Source organism: Electrophorus electricus, chromosome 21 (genome assembly GCF_041902795.1).
Source record: "Electrophorus electricus isolate QZ-2024a chromosome 21, ASM4190279v1, whole genome shotgun sequence".
NCBI classification, from domain to species: domain Eukaryota; kingdom Metazoa; phylum Chordata; class Actinopteri; order Gymnotiformes; family Gymnotidae; genus Electrophorus; species Electrophorus electricus.
Window position 1 is genome coordinate 16115381 of NC_137517.1, and position 23929 is coordinate 16139309.

The 23929-nt window shown below is 40.4% G+C and overlaps 1 protein-coding gene and 1 pseudogene across 2 annotated transcripts; one reads left to right on the plus strand and one right to left on the minus strand.

Annotated features, from left to right (window-relative positions):
• Nucleotides 1–2218: 2218 nt before the first annotated feature.
• LOC118240559 (uncharacterized) lies at nucleotides 2219–7515 on the minus strand. The gene is made up of 7 exons (XM_081704877.1): nucleotides 7396–7515; nucleotides 5048–5811; nucleotides 4736–4852; nucleotides 4197–4343; nucleotides 3276–3378; nucleotides 2938–3042; nucleotides 2219–2532 (listed from the first exon to the last, which is right to left on the minus strand). The coding sequence occupies exons 2-7, from the start codon at nucleotides 5204–5206 to the stop codon at nucleotides 2219–2221; spliced, it is 945 nt and encodes a 314-aa protein (XP_081561003.1). The 5' UTR covers nucleotides 5207–5811; nucleotides 7396–7515.
• LOC145652952 (NACHT, LRR and PYD domains-containing protein 3-like) lies at nucleotides 6645–23558 on the plus strand (annotated as a pseudogene). The gene is made up of 11 exons (XR_014119239.1): nucleotides 6645–6754; nucleotides 8515–8596; nucleotides 9130–9246; nucleotides 9560–9676; nucleotides 12964–13021; nucleotides 13285–13489; nucleotides 13650–15426; nucleotides 19510–19686; nucleotides 20429–20602; nucleotides 22239–22415; nucleotides 22965–23558. The product of XR_014119239.1 is annotated as an NACHT, LRR and PYD domains-containing protein 3-like (transcript).
• The last annotated feature ends 371 nt before the right edge of the window (nucleotides 23559–23929 follow it).

Genomic DNA, 23929 nt, shown 5'->3' on the forward strand with positions numbered 1-23929 from the left:
TCATGTATACTTACATTTTGTAGGAGGATTGTGAATATTTTCAGCAGTGAATGGAAATATCCAGTCCTTTGCAATGCAAACATTGAAGCTAATCCATGCTAGAAGCCACTGAACCGTCTCTCAGCTTCCATCTTATAACTGCACCCAAAGAACTCCACATAAACTTCAGCTAGAATAAGCCTGTTCCTTTCCATGATGTCCCTTAGTATTGGTAATCAAATTAAGTAAAAACAATATGGATTACTGCATCAGTTTTGCCAAACAGCTTCACTCGCATGTGCTACACTTCATCTGGCTTAGAACACAAAGCAGTGCGCATATTTCAAACTCACGTAGTGGGTAAACAAATAAGGCAGGTGAGGTGTCTGCGTATTCATCTAAGCGTCCTCTATTTGTTGAAACAGCTGCCAATCACGCCGCTCGTGCTTGGACATTGGTTGTGAAGTCATTTGATAGCTTCGCCTCCCCTTCCCCCTTCACACCTTGGTGAGGATTGCTGTCACTCAAAGCCATTAACTCTTCGTTCTTCAAACAGAATCTGTGGACTCTAAGAAAGGAGGGTCTTGTCCCTTATTCACCCCTGCTACAGGAGTAACATCCATTTGCTTGCATATTTTGTTATTTTATGAATGAAAAGAACACGTGTTTTGTGCAAAGACGTGAGCAAGCAAATGAAGAGCTTTACTAGCATTCTAGATACTTTTTAAACATGCCAAGCAATTGCTTTGATGATAATTAAATTAATAATAACAATAATAATAATAATAATATATTACGGGTCTACACAGTCACATTTACTAAACCAGACATACTTGGTCAGGCTTAAGCTTCCCTCTTGATATTATCACTTGTTTATTTTACTGTATCTAAATCACTACATAATAAATTGTAGCCTAAACCCAGTTGTAAGAGGGATAAAAAAGACTATTTCCTCATTGTGGTTTATAACTATGACTTGTGATCACTTTGATACTTATGATACTGAATTTAACGTAGCAATAAACGTCCCTGATGTGTGAAAATTATTTAATTTCTACTCATTTAGCAAACTATTATAGTAGCTATAACTTTGAGACTGCAAAACCCTGATTTAGTGATGTAGAAGCGTTTCACATGAGGAAAAACTATCAAGAGGTATTGTTGAATTTATTTTGATTTAGCTAAATTTATTTATTTTTCCTACATTGCTTTTATACTTGCACAGTTTTGTTGTACTTGCATAATTTTGAGTCTCTTAAGGATCTTTAAAAGAAATTAACTTGCTGACTTTTTGCAAGTTTGTCTTGACTGCTGCAGAATGCTATTATTTTTGGACATTCAAAATTCATTCTAATAAATAAATGTTGCATGGAATTGTCCAATTTTTAATTATTAGTATGTAAGGGTGTAAAAAAATGTAATCATAATGAAGAATCATCAATAAGTTTGAAAAAAATCTATACTCAGAATGTAGTTTTATTTCAACACTTATTTTATTTTAATTACTAAAAACAACAACAATGAAAGAGTGAATGTATGATGGTGCACAGACTGATGGATGATAGAGGGGTGGAATATGACCATCACAGAGAAAATAATCACAGGAGATCATTTTAATGTCAGTGTTGCTCAACGTTTGAATCGCCGTAGTGTTTTGACAGCCTTTGAAAGCATCTTATTCATCTTATATGATTTCTCTACTTTTGGTTTCCTCAGCTCGTTCTTCATTTTGAGGTTTTCATGATGGCAGAACTAAAGAAAAATAAATAAATAAATAATTTACAAATGTGCAAAAATCCAAAATAATCATATTATTCGTATGTGTCAATCAATAAAACATAATTTAGTCCAATATGAAGTTCTTCCAGTAAATAGACTTAGCTAACAGCTAAATGAATTTCACTTCTTACTGGTGTGGTACTTATGAAAGATGCAAAAAATGGTAAATAACTCCTACATCATCTCTTTCTCCGTCATGGTTCTGTTCTTTAGAGACATCTGATGAAGATGTCAACAGTCTGCTGGCCTCTTCTAGAGTTGTCTGAGTGACATTGATGATGTATAAGAGGCTTCTGAGCAGGTTCTGGTCCACTGGCTGAAACAGACATGAAGGTTGAATATTCCCCACTCGCCCTCCGCTGGGCCTCTTTATCCTTCAATAATCCTCACAGTCAGTGACAAATGGTCCATTTGAAATAGGAAAATCAGCTCAGTGAAAATTATCCATGAAATGTGACGATTAACCAATTGAATCTGTGTGTCGCGTGCTTGGGCTCACGTGGACCTGCATGTGATGTCGGCCGTGGGTCTGCAGGCGTTGCTGGATCAGTTCGCTCGCGTGACTGATCAGACCCCTCCCCTCACACATCTGTTCCAGCAGCGTGTCATAGTTCTCACGTGGAACCAGGACGTGGAGGCCATGAACATGGGCCCTGGAGGAGAGGCAGGGCTGGGCAGGATCTGAGCAGCAGATCAACGCTTTGATCACTGATCTGAAGCTGCTCTTGCACACACTGCCACTGTTCCTCCCAGAATGGTCCTTCTTTACTGAAGCTACGAGAGCAAGATGAACAAGAGTGCATTAATGTGACATGAATACACAACACAAAACAACAAAACAACGATGTGTAACGGTAAAGAGGTTATTAAAAGTATACCTTCCACACCTCCAGTCATTTCTGTAATGTGCATCTGTTTTCTGACAAGCTTTCATTAAATGGTGCCACTTAAAACACCTTGCAGGTGTAACTGTACAAATTCTATTAAGTCATTATCTTTCTGCTGAAGTCATTTGTTACACCTTCATTAAATCATTACACTCACCACCATCTTCATCTACTCTCAAGTGGAAATGGAAGACGTGATTTTTCAGGTTCCGCAAGTGAACATTTTTAGTAAATGAGGATAGCTTGGCTAATTCTGGATTGTGTCCCTGTGTTACAGAACTGGTGTGTGCACCTCGCTCAGCGGCCTGCAGATGTCTGTACAGGTCCTGGGTCCTCCTGATAGTCTCCAGCAGTGTTGGTTTCAGTTCATGAATCTCCAACATATGCTGCTCCACTGCTGATAAAACCACATCAGGAGCTTCTTATATTTTTGTCAACAGCATTTTTAATAGTTATAATGCAAACAATTATGTACAGGGTATTAAAATAAGAAAAATCTTTAGCAGCAGGTTACAAGGTTGTTATAGATATATGTTACATCTATATTTGGTTTTTCACATTGAAAATAACTTAGCAAGAGTAGTTTGACAAAAATGAAAGACCCCATCAGTCCCACAGTGCAGAGTGTACCTTGGATCTGGTATGTAGGATGTGTGAAGGCCTCTGTGTATCTCAGGCGTTGTTTCAGGAGCTGACTTTCTCTCACACTCTCCTGTAGCTGCCCAGACATGAGCTAAGATCATCACAGAGAGACAGAGTGTTACAAACCCCAGGAATCACGCTCAGCCCTGCACTGCCACGCCTACCTCTTCCCACACATGCCTCCAATCTGGTTTACTGGAATACTAGCACACACCTGATCATTGTTTCTCTCATCACTGCTCCCTTACTTAAGCTCCCCTCCCTCACACTCACGTCATGAAGTATTGCCAACCTTATTTTGCATACCAAGTGGTTCAGTTATGGTTTTGTCTTTCTGGTTTTCGACTTCTGCCTGACCCCTGGACACCCCTGGACTCTGCCCCATGTTATGGACCTTGAATCAACAGGACTACGAATACCTGCCTGACCCCTCTGATCTGTTTGATTTCACTATAAAACCTCTTGCAATTGGATCCTCTTCCTTGTATGTGTGTGTGCAATCATAAACACAGAGAAACCAGTAGTTAGAAATAATGACTCCAAACAAGGATCAGAGCCCTTATACTGAAATAATCAGAAATGTCTTATGTTGGGTAAATGATATTATACATTTTATTGTCTAGGACAGCACTAGTTGCATCACTTCCCTTTCTAAACCTTAGTTTAGCTCCTTAGTCTGAATATAAACATGAACAAAGTAAATAAACATCAAATTCAGAGTGTGAGATTCAATAGAGTCAATTCAACTTAAGGAACCATTCTTTGCATCCAGACTAAACCTAGTCTTAATCTTTAGAGTACTGGTCCATTATATCAGATGAGTTGTGAATCAGGTGTATTTTTAGTATGTTAAAAACACTAAACTCCGCCCTGCACCTGGTCTGACTGAATGAAACGTCGGGTTGCTACCTGGAGCTGCTGCTTTCTGTTCTCAAGCTGTAGAATGAGTTTGCCCACATCAGATTCCAGATTCTTCAGCTCTGATGTGGTCTCTGCTAGCGCAGCATCTTTCTCAGCTAGATCCTGGATGTGACCTTCCAGAATGTCATGCAGCCCCTGCTCACACACATCAACAATCACCCTCATAAATGCACACACCCCCTGCTGCAGTGTTACTCCCTGCTGCCCCCGTCTGGTGTGATGAGGAATATTGGTGCAGAGTCCTTCTCTTGCAGGGGTCAGAGTTCAGGCAGGGGTTAAATGAGGCTCCAAGCTTCACAGACATTTTGTATAAAGCTGAGGAGTGTGTCTCGTAAAGGTGTCGTTCCCTTTCAGACCTGTGTTTTAGTCCTTTCTCTTTTCACACTTTTGTTTTAAACCACAAGAATATGTTTATAATAAATGTGCAGATAATATGCTTAGTGAGCTCTATAGGTCTTTTGTATTAAGAGCATATTTTTGGACGCCTGTTTTTACCTGTAGGTTGCCATGTGTTTGGAGACACCCACCTGAATCTGTTTCTCTTTGTCCTTCAGGGCCTGTTGGAGGTTGTTTTTACTGGCCTCCTGATTGATTTTGGTCTCCGGCAGTTCAAAGTCTTTCAACTCCAACAAGTTCTTCAGATCCTAAAGAGAGAGAGAGAGAATACATAGAGTACATAGAGAATACATAGAGTGGATTTCCCTATATAGTATACAATTTATAATTTTTAATGTATTCTCATAGCCTAATTAAAACAAAGTTTTTAGCGTCTTAAAGTAACAGTTTAATAAGCATACATGTATGCAGGAACATGCACCTGCACACACATACACACTCACACGTATGTCATCCTCTTTCAGGGTGGTGAGTGTGGAGTTGTGGGCGTGGCCAGGCTGGTGTCCACTGCTCTGATTGGTGCTCCTGTTCCTCAGCTGATTGATTATGGTGTTCTGAGCCTTGAGCTCCCCCTGCAGCTGTTCTATGTACCTGACAGCCATCACACACACTCGATTAGGCTACATTTTATTTCACATGTTCATTTAGAGCTATGAGATGGACTCTCTGCACACAGATTCATCTTGGAATTACATTCCAATTACATGGAACTACATGGAGAAACTCCACTGAAATCACTGTGACATTAGAATGGTGTGTGCCAGCTCAGGACTAGGTACTATAATATAATTGTCTTTTGCTAAGAATAAAAAACAAAGCATTTCTAAGGATAATTTCTTCTATAATTAAAGTACAGCAATTTACTAGCTAAGGATTATTATTGTTTAATGAGGGCCCTAAGGTTTAACTTAAGTGGTCAGAAATTAGCATTTAAAACGGAAATATGTCAAAGAATAGTGTTGTTTTGATGTGGTTGTCCTGGAGAAACAGCCCAAGTGTCTAACTGGGAAGTCTTCCATGAACAATGTTTCTTATCAGAATTAAATATAGGCCTGTACCGACCTGTGCAGATCTTCAAAAATTAAAAACAGTTCCTGTTTTCGGATCTGATTGGCTGGCTGCTTGGCAGATTAAATATGAGTGAGCTCATGTAGATTTTGCATGTGAGGAAAGGAGATCCAAGAATGCTGCGAGTTACACGTCAATGCTGTGTGAAAAAAAAAATTAACAGAACATATGTTTGATTTTGCACTTTCTGCCAACACCAGATTAATGCAGATTATGTGTCTGGTGATGTTTTGACCTTTTATTCAGAATATTTGTCTGAAGTCCCTTAAAAACATTCACTTATGTCTACAGCTCCATCATAACCTTGACCTTAGATGTTACCTACTAGTAAACAGATCTGCCTGATTAACGTCTCTTGGCTCGTCTTCTTCTCAGATACATGTCTGGGCACAAACTAAACGTTCACATACTGTCTTATACCACTACATCACTGGGCATGTGAACTGGACATGGCGATCAGCAGAGGAGAGACCCAAGATACCATTTTAAAATGGTTAATTCAAACACTCAAAATGGTTTGATCTGTCATCTCAGGGAAGTGTATGCTAGAAACGAAAACTAATGACAATAAATAGTCATTTTATATAGAGTTTGTGAGCTGTGTTCGGTGTAAACATCACTGCACTGTTAAGGCACCATCTTACTGTTAAACCACACACAGAATAGGTATTACACACAAACTAATAACCTGTCTCTCTCCCTCTGTGTGTGTGTGTGTGTGTGTGTGTGTGTGTGTGTGTGAGTGTGTGTGTGAAAACCTAAGTAAACGTCTGCTCAGAACAGCTGTACTGAAGAAGCTCCATGACAAACAAAATTCTCCCACAGCCAAAATCCACTGGTAATTTACTGTCACTGTTCTACGCTATTCTGTGTTATTTAAATACAGTTCTATACTGTAGCTCTGATTTCTCTCTCCCGCAGAAGGTTGGATAAAGTGTTGTGATTGGTCACAGCAGTACGGCCCCTAAAAAACAATTATCCTTGACAAAACCGGTTTAGTCCGGTTTAAAGCGAAAGTGAAACCCAATTTTTGTACTCCATTTTATGAAACGGAATATAAAAAACTTTAGAAAAGAAAACCTGTGAGTATCTGAATCTGAGCTGTCAACTAAGAATTATATGAACCTGTACTACTCAAAGCACAACTTCTTAAGTTTAATATTAACAGAATTTATGTTACTGTCTGAAAACGTAAAGCTTTTAGGCGCCATTTTGTTGCAGAAAACAAAATACAGCAACAGAACTGAGGTCGTCTGATTTAGAATAACCGAACTAAAGTCGTTCTAGGCTCATCTGAGAAATTGTTCCGAATCAAGATGTTTACATGAACTGTATAAAAAGTACTAATAAACGCACTATATACTTCATATATTTATATTTTGTCCTCTACGCAGAAACAAACTGCGCAAATAGAACAGGCGTCGTACTGCAGGAAGTGTCACAAACGTCTCGGACTGTGAGCCAGTAGATCTAACAGTAAGTGTTTAGGTGTCCAACTAGATGTAGACTAGTTGTTTTATCAGGCTAAGACCGTGCTGTTTACACGATCATGTCGTAATTAGACTGACAGTGTGAGGTTAGTATTGTACCAATAGTGTGCATGTCAGTGTAACTAAAGAAGTAATATTTATAATATTTATTAGTAATATTATTAAGTGATATTTCGACACTGTTTCTTTGTATGACAGTGATTGAGTTAGTCTGTGACCCACTATGCACTTACAGAACACATTTTTCCTGCCTCTGTCTTCTTTTCCACTTTGGACTGATACTGTTCACTACACCCACGTTTTTGAGTTTGTTTTAGTGCTGTAAGATTACGGTTTAAACTTTATGCATTATTTGCTCATTTTAATAAACTATATTTTGTACTTATAAAGTTAGTAAAGGTGCCTGTCTACACCAAAGCTCTTCAAAAACATGAATGACTCTGTTTCTCTTTTGAGAACATTAAGCGAGAAAATGCTGTAATGTCTCGCTTATAGGCGCATTCCGAGCTGAAGCGTGAATGTCTTGGTCGTGCTTCGTTAAAGCGCGTGAATGTCTTGGTCGTGCTTCGTTAAAGCGCGTGAATGTCTTGGTCGTGCTTCGTTAAAGCGCGTGAATGTCTTGGTCGTGCTTCGTTAAAGCGCGTGAATGTCTTGGTCGTGCTTCGTTAAAGCGCGTGAATGTCTTGGTCGTGCTTCGTTAAAGCGCGTGAATGTCTTGATCGTGATTGATTAAAGCGCCTGAATGTCTTGGTCGTGATTGATTAAAGCGCGTGAATGTCTTGGTCGTGACTCGTTAAACGGAGATCTTGGCTGCATTTCGGACTGTGAACCAGTAGATCTGACAGAACGTGTTTACACGTCCAACTCGGCTACGTGTTTTGAACTGGCTAAGACAGTGATTTTATACGATCGTGTGTTAGTTCAACTAACAGTGTCAGACTAGTATTGTACCAACGGTGCGCATGTAAATTTAGCTAATAATTTATGAAGTTCTGCGCTATTTATTTGTGTGACAGTGATTTTGAGTTGGTCTGTGACCCGGTATGCAATTATTATAAAAACACACCTTTACTGCCCTCTTTTGCAGTTTAGCCAGGGCTTTAGCCTGGTAGTGATCTTGACACTAACCTCTCTGTGCTCACATGAGGATGTTTACATTTGCATTTATAAAATTTAGCAGACACTCTTATCCTGAGCGACTTACAAAGGTGCTTTATTTATGTTTTTTGTAGCGACACAACAAATCACTTCTGTAAGTCTCTCTGGACAAGCGTGTCTGCCATATGCAGTAAATGTAAATATTGTAATTGAGTATGTGTTCTGATTATTAATCTGCATGTGCGTGTTTGCAGGTGTACAGCTATAATCTGTAGGAGGAGACATGACCTCCAAAATAAGTGTCTCTGGGGAACAGCACACACAGAAAGGAGAAAGGTGAGAGAACATAAATAAACATACTTGCAGTGCATAGGTTTGTGCACTTATTTACTTGGGATATCTGAATAAATCTATATTTATTGCATTTAGTAGATGTTCTTAGCCACACAGACCTCTTAAAAGTGCTTTGATATCCATTCACAAAACCCTTGAATAGTACCAGCAGGTAACAATCTTAAATCAGATACTGCCAGAAACAGTTGTCTCTACTGAGACCGAGACACAATGCACAATACAAAGATGAAACATAAGTATAAACTTCAGAAAGTTAAAGACCAGCTTAATGTAATGTAAAGTAATGTAAAGATGCTCTCTGGTATAACTCTGGTCATCTTGAAGATCACTTAGTAAATAACAAGAAACATAATAACGAATTTAGTGTTTTCAACATCTTTCTACGAATTCTTTAAAAAACATTAAATAAAAATCGCAATGATAGACATAAATGCATATTAATTTATATTTGCACCATTTATACACACATTAGTATTTTGGCCTTAAAATAATATCTTTTTAATTGTGTATGTTAGTCTGATTCAGGGTAAGAGATCAGACTCCCCGGAACCCAGCAGTGTATCCATGAAGAGTGACCAGTCAATGGACATTCCATTACAGTTCAGAGAGGGAGTGTATCCTACTGAACTCAGGTAAGGATGACGTAGGGAATGTGACTGTTCTACTGAGCTCAGGTAAGAGTGAGTCCTCCGCTTACACTTCAGAGAGGGAGTGTATCCTTCTGAGCTCAGGTAAGGATGATGTAGGGAATGTGACTGTTCTCCAGAGCTCAGGTAAGATGGAGTCCTCTACTTACACTTCAGAGAGGGAACGTGTTCTGATGAGAGGTGATGGTCTTGATAGACCATCGATAGAGATAAATACATATTAATTTATATTTGCACCATTTATACACACATTAGTATTTTGGCATTAAAACAATATGTTTTTAATTGTGTATGTTAGTCTGATGCAGGGTAAGAGATCAGACTCCCCGGAACCCAGCTGTGTGTCCATGAAGAGTGACAAGTCGATGGACCCTAAACGTCAGGTCAGAGAGGGAGTGTGTCCTACTGAGCTCAGGTAAGGATGATGTAGGGACTGTGACTGTTCTACTGAGCTCAGGTAAGGATGATGTAGGGAATGTGAGTGTTCTACTGAGCTCAGGTAAGCATGATGTAGGGAATGTGACTGTTCTCCTGAGCTCAGGTAAGATGGATTCCTCCACTTACACTTCAGAGAGGGAGAGTGTTCTGATGAGATTTGATGATCTCATGGTTTAGGACAGTGTTCCTCACTTCCAATCCCACCTGATCAAACTCACTCAGCTCATTATGAAGCCTTTCATGAGTTCATCCATAGTTTTAGTTTTGATGCCATGACACTAAAATATCTGCCCCTACAGAGACCAATCTTAACTTATGAATGGAGAAAAGACCTGCATCAGAAGACCTAAGTGTATGGGTGGAGCAGTATGGATGTAGGAGTTCAGCTAAGTAGGGAGGTGCAAGACCATGCAGAGCTTTGAATGTATGCAGGACGAGTTTATACTGAATGTGTTGAGAGACAGGCTGCCAGTGTAGCTCATGTAGAATTGGAGTGTTGTGGGCTGACATTTTTTAACATCTAAGAGAATTCTGGGATGCAAATGAAGAGAGAGTTGCAGTAATCAAGATGGGATGTGATGAAAGCATGAACCAGAGTTTCAGCACCTTGTCAGGAGAGCATGGGCCTAAGTCTAGTGATATTGTGACTGTAAAAAAAAAAGAGGCATTTTTAACCATTGACATGATGTGGGGTTGAAAGAGTGAGGAGTACACCAAAGTTCCAAAATGCAGTTGATGGTTTGACCAAGACCCATCTAGACTGAGTTTAAAATCAGTTAATTTGGTGATTATGGATTTAGAACCAATAACTAAAATTTTATTTTGTAAGTATTTAACTCTAGGAGGTTTATGTTCATCCACTGTCTGAGATCTTTGATACAAGAGAGTAAAGCAGGAAGTGGTAAGGTAGTGTTACCTTTGGTGCTACTATAAATCTGAGTGTCATCAGCATAACAGTGGAAACGGAGACCATGCCTGCGGATAATCTGACCAAGGGGTAACATATCGATTAAATAGGAGAGGACCAGGGACCGATCCGTAGAGAACACCATGAGTAACAGTATCAGTGTGTGATTTGTGTTTACCAAGTGTGACAAAATGTGATCTATTAGAGATATAGGAGATAAACCATTCAAGAACTGTATTAGTAATCCCAATATCTGACAGGCAGCTGATAAGTATGTTATGGTTTAATTGTGTCAAACACAGCACTTCTATCTAGAAGATCTAGAAGGAGGAGAATACACAGGGCACCAGAGTCAGTAGAGAGAAGGAGATCATTGAAAACATCTAACAGGGCTCTCTCAGTGTTGTGCATAGTATGGCAATCAGATTGGAAAGGTTCAAATAGATCCTGAGTATTTAAGAAAGATTGTAGTTGAGAGGCTGGAACCCTGATTAGACAGGGGAGACTGGAAATGGGTCAGTAATTATCAAGTAGTGCAGCATTTAGTCCTGTTTTATAAAGAATGACAGTTAAAGCTGAGGTTTTGAGAGCTGTAGGAACAGAATCCGAAGTAAGGGAAGCATTAATGAGGAGACATGGGAGAAATAGCAGAAGAACACTTAAGAAGAGGAGTTGGGGCAGGATCAAGCTGTAGGTAGATGAGCTGGATTTAGCTACAGTAGTAATGCTGTTACTGAACATTGCTGAGCTCCTCTTTTAATGACTAGACAAAAACAAACTCTCTTGATTACAGTTTAAGTTTCAAGTTTGGTTTATTTGTCATGTACATAGTCATACATAGTATAACTCGCAGTGAAATGGTTTGAGAGTGCTCTGTCCAAACTGAGGGAAAAAAACAGGGGTACATAAGGAAATATCTCTCTCTCTCTCTCTCTCTCGCTCTCTCTCTCTCTCTCTCTCTCTCTCTCTCTATATATATATATATATATATATATATATATATATATATATATATATATAGATATAGATATAGATATATATATATATGTATGTACAATATATGTATAATATGTTTATCAGGCTTTGTCAGAAATGTAGCACAAATGTTTAGTCCGTGGATCAGTGTGTGTTTACATGTGCACATAGTCTGGCTAATATTATCCTGGAACACATGTTTTAATCAGGCTAAGCTTAGGTCAACTAAGACACTATGTCACACTATAACAATCAGACTGTAATATTAACATGATCATATCTAAGTAAGACAGTTGTAGACTAATATAAGATCATGGGTGTACATGTAAACATAAATAGTGAGGGGTTAACACTTATGTAACAGTTGATTTAATCTGCTTGTATTATTCCTAGAAATACAAAAATCTTGGAGTTATCTTTGATCTAGAGCTCAGATTTGATCAGCAAATAAATTCTGTTATTAGGAATCATTTTTACAAGTTCAGAGAAATTTCCCAAAATCAAATTCTTTGTTCATGCTTAGGAACAAGTCATCTACTCACTGGCACTCAAAGTTGTTCAGATCAGCTGTTGGCTGTTCCACAGTCTCGACTGAAACTGAAGTGTGACTGTGTCTGTTCTACAGTCTCGACTGAAGCTGAAGTGTGACTGTGTCTGTTCCACAGTCTCGACTGAAGCTGAAGTGTGACTGTGTCTGTTCTACAGTCTCAACTGAAGCTGAAGTGTGACTGTGTCTGTTCTACAGTCTTGGCTGAAGATGAAATGTGACTGTGTCTGTTCTACAGTCTCGACTTACTTTCTTACAAATCATCTTGTAAAGGAGCCCTTTGTCTGTTTTGCTTTCCCATGTCATCCTTTGTTTATTGTTGTATCTGTGTGTTGTCCTTCTCCCTGCTCCTCCCACCATTCCTGCCACTCCCCAGCCTAACTCCTCCCACCATTCCTGCCACTCCGCAGACTAACTCCTCCCACCATTTCTGCCACTCCCCAGCCTAACTCCTCCTACCGTTCCTACCACTTGTTCTTAGTCTCTGTGTCATTCTTTTGCCAAATTCCTCCATGTATATACTGCTCCTGTTCCTGTGTTCTTCGTATTCTTCTTTGTGGATTGTTGTCTTCTTGTGGCTCAGTGTGTTTAGCACATTTGCTTTACTTTCACTTTCTATTAAAAGCCTTTTTGTGTTTCTACACTCACACCTGCATCCTGATCCTTTCTGCTGCCGCACACCAGGCAGCATCACAGATCTGTTATGAAATGCAGAAACACAAGTGTTGATAATATATAATCTTGTATAATATCTACTTGTCTGTATAATCATGTGTTGTGCAGGTATGAATGTGCTACATATTCCTCCATAAAGGTCTGTTGTGTTTGTCCACAGTGTACAAAGAGAAAAAGCAGAACTCACCTACAGAAAACAATTGGAGTCCATATTCAAGGTATGTAAGTGTGGGGGTGATTTCTAGTATATTTGGGTTTTAGGATGTAACAGAAGTAATAAGATTACTTTTTCCATTAAGTAATGAGTACAGTAATCCCATTACAATTTTAGAGAAGTGGTGAGTAATGGATTACTTTTTTTTGAGTAACTACCCAAACACTGCCAGAATGTTCTCCATCATGAAACAACATTATGCAGTGATCTCTCTCTGTAACATCGTGGTGTTTTTCTGATTGTCTGTTGGTGTTTATTCCCAACCAGGAGCTGGAGCACAAAGTCATTTCCCTGGTGAAGAAGGAGCTGAAGAGGTTTAAGAAGCTGCTGAGTCCAGATTACCCAGCATGCTCTGAGAGAGACGTGGAGGATGAGGAGGATCAGAGCAGTGCCAGAGAGGGGGCGCTGAAGATCACACTGCATGTCCTGGGGAATATGAATCAGACAGACCTCGCTAACACACTACAGACCAGTAAGAGCTCTGGATCATGGCTTTATGATGGCAGGATCACTATACCTAAATTTTGTCCTCTGTGTTTGGGCAAAGTCTTTTAGGTTTTTGATCAATTACTTCACCATCAAAGATAACAAAAAAATAAAAATATTTGTGATCGTGTTCTTCTGTTTATTAGAGCTATTCTCTGAATATCAGCAAAAGCTCAAATACAAACTAATGGATAAATTTAAAAGAATTAATGAAGGAATTTCCCAACAAGGAAGCTCAACTCTTCTGAATGAGATCTACACAGAGCTCTACATCACAGAGGGAGGGAGTGGAGAGGTCAATAATGAACATGAGGTGAGACAGATTGAGACAGCATCCAGGAGACCAGCAACACAGGAGAAACTCATAAAATGCAACAACCTCTTTAAAGACAAACCAATCAGAAGAGTGCTGACTAAAGGAGTTGCTGGAATTGGGAAAACTGTCTCTGTGCAGAAGTTCATTCTGGACTGGGCTGAAGGAAGAGCAAATCAGGATGTCCTCTTTATATTTTCACTTCCTTTTAGGGAGCTGAATTTGATGAAGGAGAAAAAGTTCAGTCTGATGGATCTACTTCATGACTTTTTCCCAGAAATAAAACAATTACAATTAATAGACTGTGATACATATAAAGTCATTTTCATCTTTGATGGTCTGGATGAGTGTCGACTTCCTCTAGACTTCCAGAACAACGAGAACTTATGGGATGTAACAGAGCTGACCTCAGTGGATGTGCTGCTGACAAACCTCATCAAGGGGAATTTGCTTCCCTCTGCTCTCCTCTGGATAACCTCTCGACCAGCAGCAGCCAATCAGATCCCTCATGAGTGTGTTGATCGGGTAACAGAGGTACGAGGGTTCAGTGACCCTCAGAAAGAAGAGTACTTCAGGAAGAGAATCAGAGATCAGAGCCTGGCCAATAGAATCTTCAAACACATGAAGTCATCAAGAAGTCTCTACATCATGTGCCACATTCCAGTCTTCTGTTGGATTGCAGCTACTGTTCTAGAGAAAATGTTGGGTGAAGCAGAGAGTGGAGAGATCCCCAAGACTCTCACTCAAATGTTTGCACACTTCCTGATCTTTCAGCTCAAACACAAGGACAGAAAGTACCATGGAAACATTGACACAGATCCTCAACAGACTAAAAAGACAATTCTAGAACTGGGAAAACTGGCTTTCCAACAACTGGAAAAGGGCAATCTGATCTTCTATGAGGAAGACGTGAGAGAGTGTGGCATTGTTGTCAAAGAAATGTCTGTGTACTCAGGAGTGTGTACACAGATCTTCAGAGAGGAGTATGGGCTTCACCTGGGGAAAGTGTTCAGTTTTTTACATCTGAGCATTCAAGAGTTCCTGGCTGCTTTATATGCATTTATCTCCTTCATTAATAACAACAAAAATGTGCTTGAACAGCAAACAGGATTCCTCAGTTATTTCTTCAAAAGGAAACCAATGTCTGTCTTCCTTATGAATGCAGTGGACAAGGCCTTACAGAGTGAGAATGGACACCTGGACCTTTTCCTCCGCTTCCTTCTGGGTCTCTCACTGGAGTCCAATCAGACTCTCTTATGAGGTCTACTGACACAGACAGAAAACAGCTCTCACAACAAAGAGGAAACAGCCAGCTACATCAAGGAGAAGATCAGGAAGAATCCCTCTCCAGAGAAATCCATCAATCTGTTCCACTGTCTGAATGAACTGAAGGATCATTCTCTAGTACAGGAAGTCCAAACATACCTGAGCAGAGGAGTTGACCGTCGTCTCTATGGAGCCAGACTCTCTCCTGCTCAGTGGTCTGCTCTGGTCTTTGTGTTGCTGAACTCAGAAGAGGAGCTGGATGAGTTTGACCTGAGTAAATATGACCCATCAGAGGAATGTCTACTGAGACTGCTTCCAGTGGTCACAGCATCCAGAAAAGCTGTGTGAGTATTTTCATTCATAAACACATTATTAGTACATCATGATCTCCATCATAAGGTACTTTTGTTAATTTGTAAGTGTGTCCTAAGCCCCTTTGTAACTAATGTATCATGTACCCTAATGACTATTTAAGGTGTTAGTTGAACCAATCATTAATCCTAAGGAATTTAGGATTACACACACACACACACACACACACACACACACACACACACGTATATCTCTCTTTTACACACATTAACATTCTCTTTCACATTTTCATAGCCAGTTATGGAAACAGATACAGGCCAAGATGTAACATGTGTAAAACATAATAAATTTACTTTTACCTGAATTAATTATAATTACAAAGATTTTAGAGTAAATTCTGTTGTGTAGCCCAGTGTAGGTGAGAATGTGTAACTAACTTTAGAAAATTACTTAAGCATTTACATTATGTAATACAAAAATGCAGCATACAAAATACAACCTGAATGTTACCCAATAGATGGATAGAAAGTAAGAGAGACGTAGAGAAAGAGTGAAGGAGAGAGAGAAGTAGAGAGAGAAATCCCCAGGGAGAGGTTTCTCCAAACCTCACTGCTCAGTCCACCAGCTCTGCTCCAGCTCCACTCCAACTCTCCCCCTAAACCCTCCACCTCCAGACCCTGACTTCAGTCTTATCTTCACCAAGACCAGGTGGTTTACCATCACTGACCAATCACAACTAACCACATTCTCTTATCACCCACACCATGGGACAGCAATCAGGTATCACTGACGCAGGAACTCAGCTGGTGGTAGGACAGTGATTTACAGTCGTGAATAACAACTCTGGTTATGGGTGGAGTTCCTGTAAAAGTGACCGTGATGTGACCACTCTTTTCTCTGTGTCACGTCTGCTCTTCTCATCATACCTGACACTGCACTATCAGACTCCTATAATCCTCCTGTCCACTTTGTTAGATTCAGTTCCCCTGTTTATTGACCTTACCTGTTTTCCATAGTCTCCCTTGTTAGTCTTGTAAACAGTCCTGTCCTTTTGTGTCTGTCTTTGTGAAATCTCATCTGAGTTGTATTTATAAACTGGTGTATGTAAAGTAGTCTTGTTTTTTTTTTTCACTGTTCCTGAACATGTTTCTGTTTCTGTGTGTCTGCCCTTTTTACCAAAGTCTGCTGTTTGGTCTTCCTAGTGCTGACCTTTGCCTGTTAACACCATTTGCTTTTTGGACTGTGGACTGGTTGTTGTTCCTCGTATTTAAATGAGACTTTTTCCCATTTTATACAAACCAGCGCTGGACTCTGCTCCTGCCCTCCCGCTGATAGTGAGAACAAAGATGAGCACAGCAGTGAGGGGAGATGAGAACAAAACTACATAGACCAGAGTTTGGACTACAACTCAGAATAATGGGTTCAGTCTTCTGTATATGACCCATAATAGTCCACATATTCAAACCAGCTGATGGACAAACCTGAAAACATAAATACCTGTTGTGACGGTGGCGGCACAGAGGAAGCGAAAGGCAAGGTTGAGCCAAAGTGCTCTTTATTCTGCATTGTCAATACGTGAAAAACCACAACAAATAATCAACGATACTCAGTCCTAACAGTCTGTGTAACGATGTACAGGGGTGGAAGTGAGTAGTCCGGCGTTCCACTAATGTGCAGCGCTTTCTCTCAGGACCTGTGAGTTTAAATAGAGAGAGAGAACACGGGACAGGTGAAGGTGATTAGTAGGCAGGGGACTGGGAACAAGGCAGGGATGTAGTGCGCTCCCTAACAGGAGTGGGCGTGTCCCTCCTTCTGGATGCCCGGCCAACCGTGACACCTGGCAAATATAAGCAATCCCTTAAAACTGTTTAAAAAAAGAAATGACAGGTCTTCTCTCTGACTAGTCACTGTTGTGTCTGAAAATAATCATAGTTTACTAAGCAAGTCTTTACTAATTAAATAAATCTTTATTTATTTATCTTTGATCCATGTTTATTCAGTGAATACATGGTAATATTTTACATTTCCCTTGTTCAAGATTATTGAAACTGATATTGAAGGCCTTGCATAGTGTGTCTCTAAAAGAGCAACTTTGTTAAAGAGTAGCTTCTCGTCTTCTATTAATATGAGCTCCTGGCTGCACCCACAAACGCTGCTCTGTCAGGCTCAGGTGGTGATCTTCAGCTGGGTCCTGCCTGAGACGCCCAGCAGATGCAGCAGGACTAGAGCAGGTGAAGGGTACTGTGGAGAGACAGACTGAGGGGATGGAGATGGACATTCTTCTCCACACACATCAGTTCCTCCTCTTATCCTAAGAGACACTGATGAGCCAGTATATCCAGGGCTTTCTCCTCTTCTGGGGTTTGTGTGGATATCACTCCCCACTGCATGTGAGCTACATGCACTTAATCTCTGTACAGTATAATCAAACTGCTTCTTTCTCTGTTAAATAAACAAACAGTTTTGTTCAATTTCCTCCAAGGGAATATTAACTCCTATATTGTAAAATTGTACTCACCCTTCTGTCTCTCCTTCAATATTTTAGTGTCTGGATCAGTGTCTATTTATACTGTTAGTGTCTTTGATCAGTTTAAAGTAATTCTGTTTGGACTGTGAATCTGTTGTTTACCTGTTGACTTGGGCAATGAGGGACTTATCAAAGAAGCATTAACAAGCCTCAGAATTAATTGTGTGTGTGTGTGTGTGTGTGTGTGTGTGTGTGTGTGTGTGTGTGTGTGTGTGTGTGTGTGTGTGTGTGTGTGTGTATTCACATTTGTACAAGAGAGTAAGAAAATAAATCATCATCTTGGTGCAAAATTAACTGATCAGGTTAACATGATCAACCGATCAGCGTGACTGTTCAGTGTAGATAAATTAATGCAGGTGTGTTGTAATAAGGAATAAACATTTTGTGTTTGTCTGTGTGTATTTCAGAGAGAACAGTAGAGACAGATAGATAAAGAGGACAGAGATATGCTGTTCATCTAAATAAATAGTTCTAAAAACATTTTAGACCAAGTATCACATATGTCATCCCACAGATACACAGACAGTGATCACTTACAACAGCGCCCTCTCCTGGTGCATGTAGTGTTACTGTCACTAATATTTGTGTGGCGTTATGGGGAGTTCACTGTATGTCTGACTATGGAGATTCAGTTGGGGAGGGGTGGACTATGTGTTGATCATCTAACGGTATTAGCATACAGACGGCGATTCAGACACTTTATTTCATCTGCTGTTACTGATAAACGAAAGTAAGATTATTCATGCGGTATTTGGCGTCGAATAAACTTATAATTGTTAAAACGAAGAAGCTAATCGATTAGTTAGCAAATTTATGGTGAAAGTGTAAACTTCATATCAGCGGTTCTATGTTATCTGTGTTTAAGAAGACTTGTTTTTGTGATGTGTGTTAAATATTAACTTTTATTCACTACAATGTGACTTTAATTCTGATTTTACTGTTACAGACGAATTATTGGACAGTGCGCGTGTATGCCGACTGCTCGTGAAGTGTAACGGTTCAGATCGCGAGTGAGCGCGCAGAGTTCTGATAGTTTCACTTTTAACACTGATTGATTTCCAACAGACCAAAGATTTATTCATGTGGGTTAGTGTGTGTGTGTGTGTGTGTGTGTGTGTATTTATGAGTGCGTGCGTGTGTGTGTGTGTGTGTGTGTGTGTGTGTGTGTGTGTATTTATGAGTGTGTATGTGTGTGTGTGTATGTGTGTGTGTGTGTATTTATGAGTGTGTGTGTGTGTGTGTGAGTGTGTGTCTGGGAGTTGAACTGCAAGTTTTTCTCCTCTATGCAGGCTGGAATTATCGCACACACACACACACACACACACACACACACACACACACACACACACACACACACACCCCCCATAGGTATTGCATGTGATTTTGGTGTTTATTGAAGAGAGGTGCAGCTTCACTTAGTGTGGGTGTGGTAATGTGTTTGGAAGAAACATTTTGTGTGTGTGGTTGTGTGGGCGAGAGGCAGTGTGAGTGTGATTGTGTGAGTGCAGACATCCACATTATTGTTTGCATGTAAGTGTGTGTGCGTGTGCTGATCTGTAAGTGTGAGGAGTTTTTCTCCTCTCTGCAGGCTGTATAACTGCAGTATTACAGATGAAGGCTGTGCTGCTCTGGCTTCAGCTCTGAGGTCAAGCCCCTCATCACACCTGAGAGAGCTGAATCTGAACTCCAATAAACCAGGAGACTCAGGAGTGAAGCAGCTCTCTACTCTACTGGAGGATCCACACTGTAAACTGGACAAACTACAGTGAGTTACTGACTTACTGTCTCTTCACACACACACACACACACACACACACACACACACACACACACACACACACACACACACACACAGTGTTAATTTCCACTCACACACACACATACACAGTCAGTATCCTTTCACACACATGCGTACACAGTCAATTTCCTCTCACTAACATATGCAAGCACACTCACATACATACACGCTGTCAGTATCCTCTCTCATTCTCTCTCACACACACACAAGCAGACTGTGGGTGTCCTATCACTCTTACACACACACTCAATATCATCACACACACAGTCAGTATCTGCTCATGCACACACATACACACACTCACACAAACATGCAGTCAGAATCCTCTCACACACACACACACACACACACGGTCAGTATTCTCTGATTCACAGACACAGAGTCAATGTCCTCACACACACACACACACACACACACACACACACACACACACACACACACACACATACACACACTCCTGCCAACATATTGCAGGTGATTTTGGTGCTTAGTGAAGAGAGGTGCAGCTTCAATTCTTAGTGGGTGTGGTAATTTGTTTTGGAGAAACATTCTGCGTGTGTGGTTGTGTGGGGGAGAGGCGGTGTGAGAGTGATTTTTGTTTGCATTTATATATGCATGTGTGTGCACACGTGCGTTAGTGCGTTTGCATGTGAGTGTGTGTGTGCGTGTGCTGATCTGTAAGTGTGAGGAGTTTTTCTCCTCTCTGCAGGCTGTATAACTGCAGTATTACAGAAGGTTGTGCTGCTCTGGCTTCAGCTCTGAGGTCAAACCCCTCATCACACCTGAGAGAGCTGAATCTGAACTGCAATAAACCAGGAGACTCAGGAGTGAAGCAGCTCTCTGCTCTACTGGAGGATCCACACTGTAAACTGGAGAAACTACAGTGAGTTATTGACTTACTGTCTCTTTATACACACACACACACACACACACACAGTGTTAATTTCCTCTCTCACACACACACACACACACACACACACACACACACACAGTCAGCATCCTTGCACACACACACGCACACACTCAATATCATCACACACACAGTCAGTATCTGCTCATGCACACACATACATAAACTCACACACATGCAGTCAGAATCCTTTCTCACACACACACACACACACACACACACACACACACACACACACACACACACAGTCAGTATCCTCTCTCACTCTGTCTCACACACACACACACACACATACACCATGTATTGCATGTGATTTTGGTTTTTAGTGAAGAGAGGTGCAGCTTCACTTAGTGTGGGTGTGGTAATGTGTTTGGGAGAAAGATTTTGTATGTGTGGTTGTGTGGGGGAGAGGCAGTGTGAGTGTGATTGTCTGTTCACATTTGTGTATGCATGTGTGTGCACACATCCACTTTAGTGATTTTGCATGCAAGTGTGTGTGTGTGTGTGTGTACTGATCTGTTAGTATGAAGAGTTTTTCTCCTTCTCTCTACAGTCTGTATAACTGCAGTATTAAAGATAAAGGTTGTGCTGCTCTGGCTTCAGCTCTGAGGTCAAACCCCTCATCACACCTGAGAGAGCTGAATCTGAACCTCAATAAACCAGGTGACTCAGGAGTGAAGCAGCTCTCTGCTCTACTGAAGGATCCACACTGTAAACTGGAGAAACTACAGTGAAATAGTGATTTACTGTCTCTTTATATACACACACACACACACACACAGTCAGTATCGCCCCGCTCTCTCTGAGACACAGAAAAATATCCATCCCACAAACACACACACAGTTAGTATCCTCAAACACACACACACACACACACACACACACACACACACACACACACACACACACACACACACACACACACACACACACACTCGGTATCCTCACTCACACACAGAGTTGGTATCCTCACTCACACACAGTCGGTATCCTCACTCACTGACTCACTCACTCACACACACACACACACACACACACACACTCGGTATCCTCACTCACACACAGAGTTGATATCCTCACTCACTGACTCACTCACTCACACACACACACACACACACACAAGCACACAGTCAGTATCCTTTCACACACACACACACACACACACACACACAATCAATATCCTCTCATACACGCACACACTCAAAATCATAAAACACACTCAGTATCCTTTCACGTACACAGCCAATATGCTCTCAAACACACATATGCACAGTCAATAACATCACACTCAGTCAGTATCATTGCACGCACACTCACACACAGAAACACACAGTCAGTATCCTCTCACATGTATACATTCAGTATCCACACACACACACACACACACACACACACACAGATATGATTGCTATTACCCTCATCCTCTTCCTGACACACACACACCATCACTGTATTAATTAGCTTCACATTCACTCACTCACTCACTCACTAATTCTCTCTATATACACACACACTGTCACTACATAACTAGCACAACATGTATTGTGTGTGTTTGCACGTATCTGTGCTGATCTGTTAGTGTGAGGAGTTTTTCTCCTTCTCTCTGCAGGCTGGATAACTGCAGTATTACAGATGAAGGCTGTGCTGCTCTGGCTTCAGCTCTGAGGTCAAACCCCTCATCTCACCTGAGAGAGCTGAATCTGAACTACAATAAACCAGGTGACTCAGGAGTGAAGCAGCTCTCTGCTCTACTGGAGGATCCACACTGTAAACTGGAGAAACTACAGTGAGTTACTGACTTACTCTCTCTCTCTCACATACACACACTCACACACACAGATATAATTGCTATTACCCTCTTCCTCTTTCTGACACACACACACCATGAATGTATTAATTAGATTCACATTCACAAACTCTCTCTCTGTTTCATTCACTCACTCACATTGTTCCTAAGTTCAGTAGATTCTTTAAAAAATTCTAATTATTTGCTGAGACAAAATCTCACCTACAGCTGCAGTAACAATATAAACCCAAACTCACTTAATCATGTGGACACACACAACCACAGCAGGAGCTGATTGATGGAGAACTGGATGTTACAATGAGCTCATACAAAACTCTGTGTAGGGATTGGCTGATTAACATTACTGATGCAAACCAATAATAATCAGACCTATTTTACCCCTACACAATATAGCAGTCAGGTACTAGTCTAGTGTGAGTGTGTGTGTGTGTGTGTGTAATGGTAATTGTGCTTGTGTACAGAGTCCGATGCCTGACTGATGGGTGTGTGTTCATGTCTGATCTTTCTGTCCTATTCTCTGTCTCACAGTATCCGGCCACTATTGAGGTGATGTGGTCTGAGTCTCCCACACAGAGAAGAGGATGAACACACACACACACACACCCCTGATGCGGACACCACACACACCTGATCTGATCTGAAACTCTGCTGCCTTCCTGTTCTCTGGTGCTCATTAGTTTGAAGTTTACAGAGATAATTAATACTAAACCTACATATGAGTGTAAAGGAAAGGTTTAGGAAAAAAATTAAATGTACAGTTTTATACTTTCCCCAAATTACCCCATAAAAACTCATTTGTAACATTATGAGGCCGCCATCATGGATAATTGGAATTGATTTCTTCCTTTGAGTGTGAAACTCTACAAGAAAAACAGAAGATGTGTCTGGTAGACTTATGTGTATGATGATGATGTGTATGACAGAGTTATGTGGATGTTGATTTGGTTCTGCTTCGAACTTTAATGTGTAAATACCACCTGAATTTAAAATGCTGTCTGCAGTAAGTGAGTGAAGATGTAGGCATGTTCTTATGAAAGTGGGTGTAACAGCTTCCACTACTAACTAGTTACATTAGTTTAATTTCTCAAGTGTACCAATAAACAACACTGCATTCACACAGATTATGGATGTAACCCTTAATACTATATCATAGAAGCAGCAGTGAACCTGTAACCCAACCACAAAGTGCTGTTATTTGTTTATTTATACAAAAAAAAAAAAAATTATATTCAGTCACATTGCCCAGACAAATAGCCTGTTTCACTTACTATGTGCAGGTCTGAGAACCTTACTGCTGCGCCCCCTCTGGCAGAGTGGATGACCACTTAATAAACCTTAATAAACAGCTGTTATAAACAAAAATATGGAAGGGAGAATTATGTTTGTAAAATTTAATTTCATGTTTCATATTCCAAATATAATGAATTATGGTTACACAATATATCAATCAGTACATGTTTGATAAATGACAGTTATTTACAAAAACATGCATG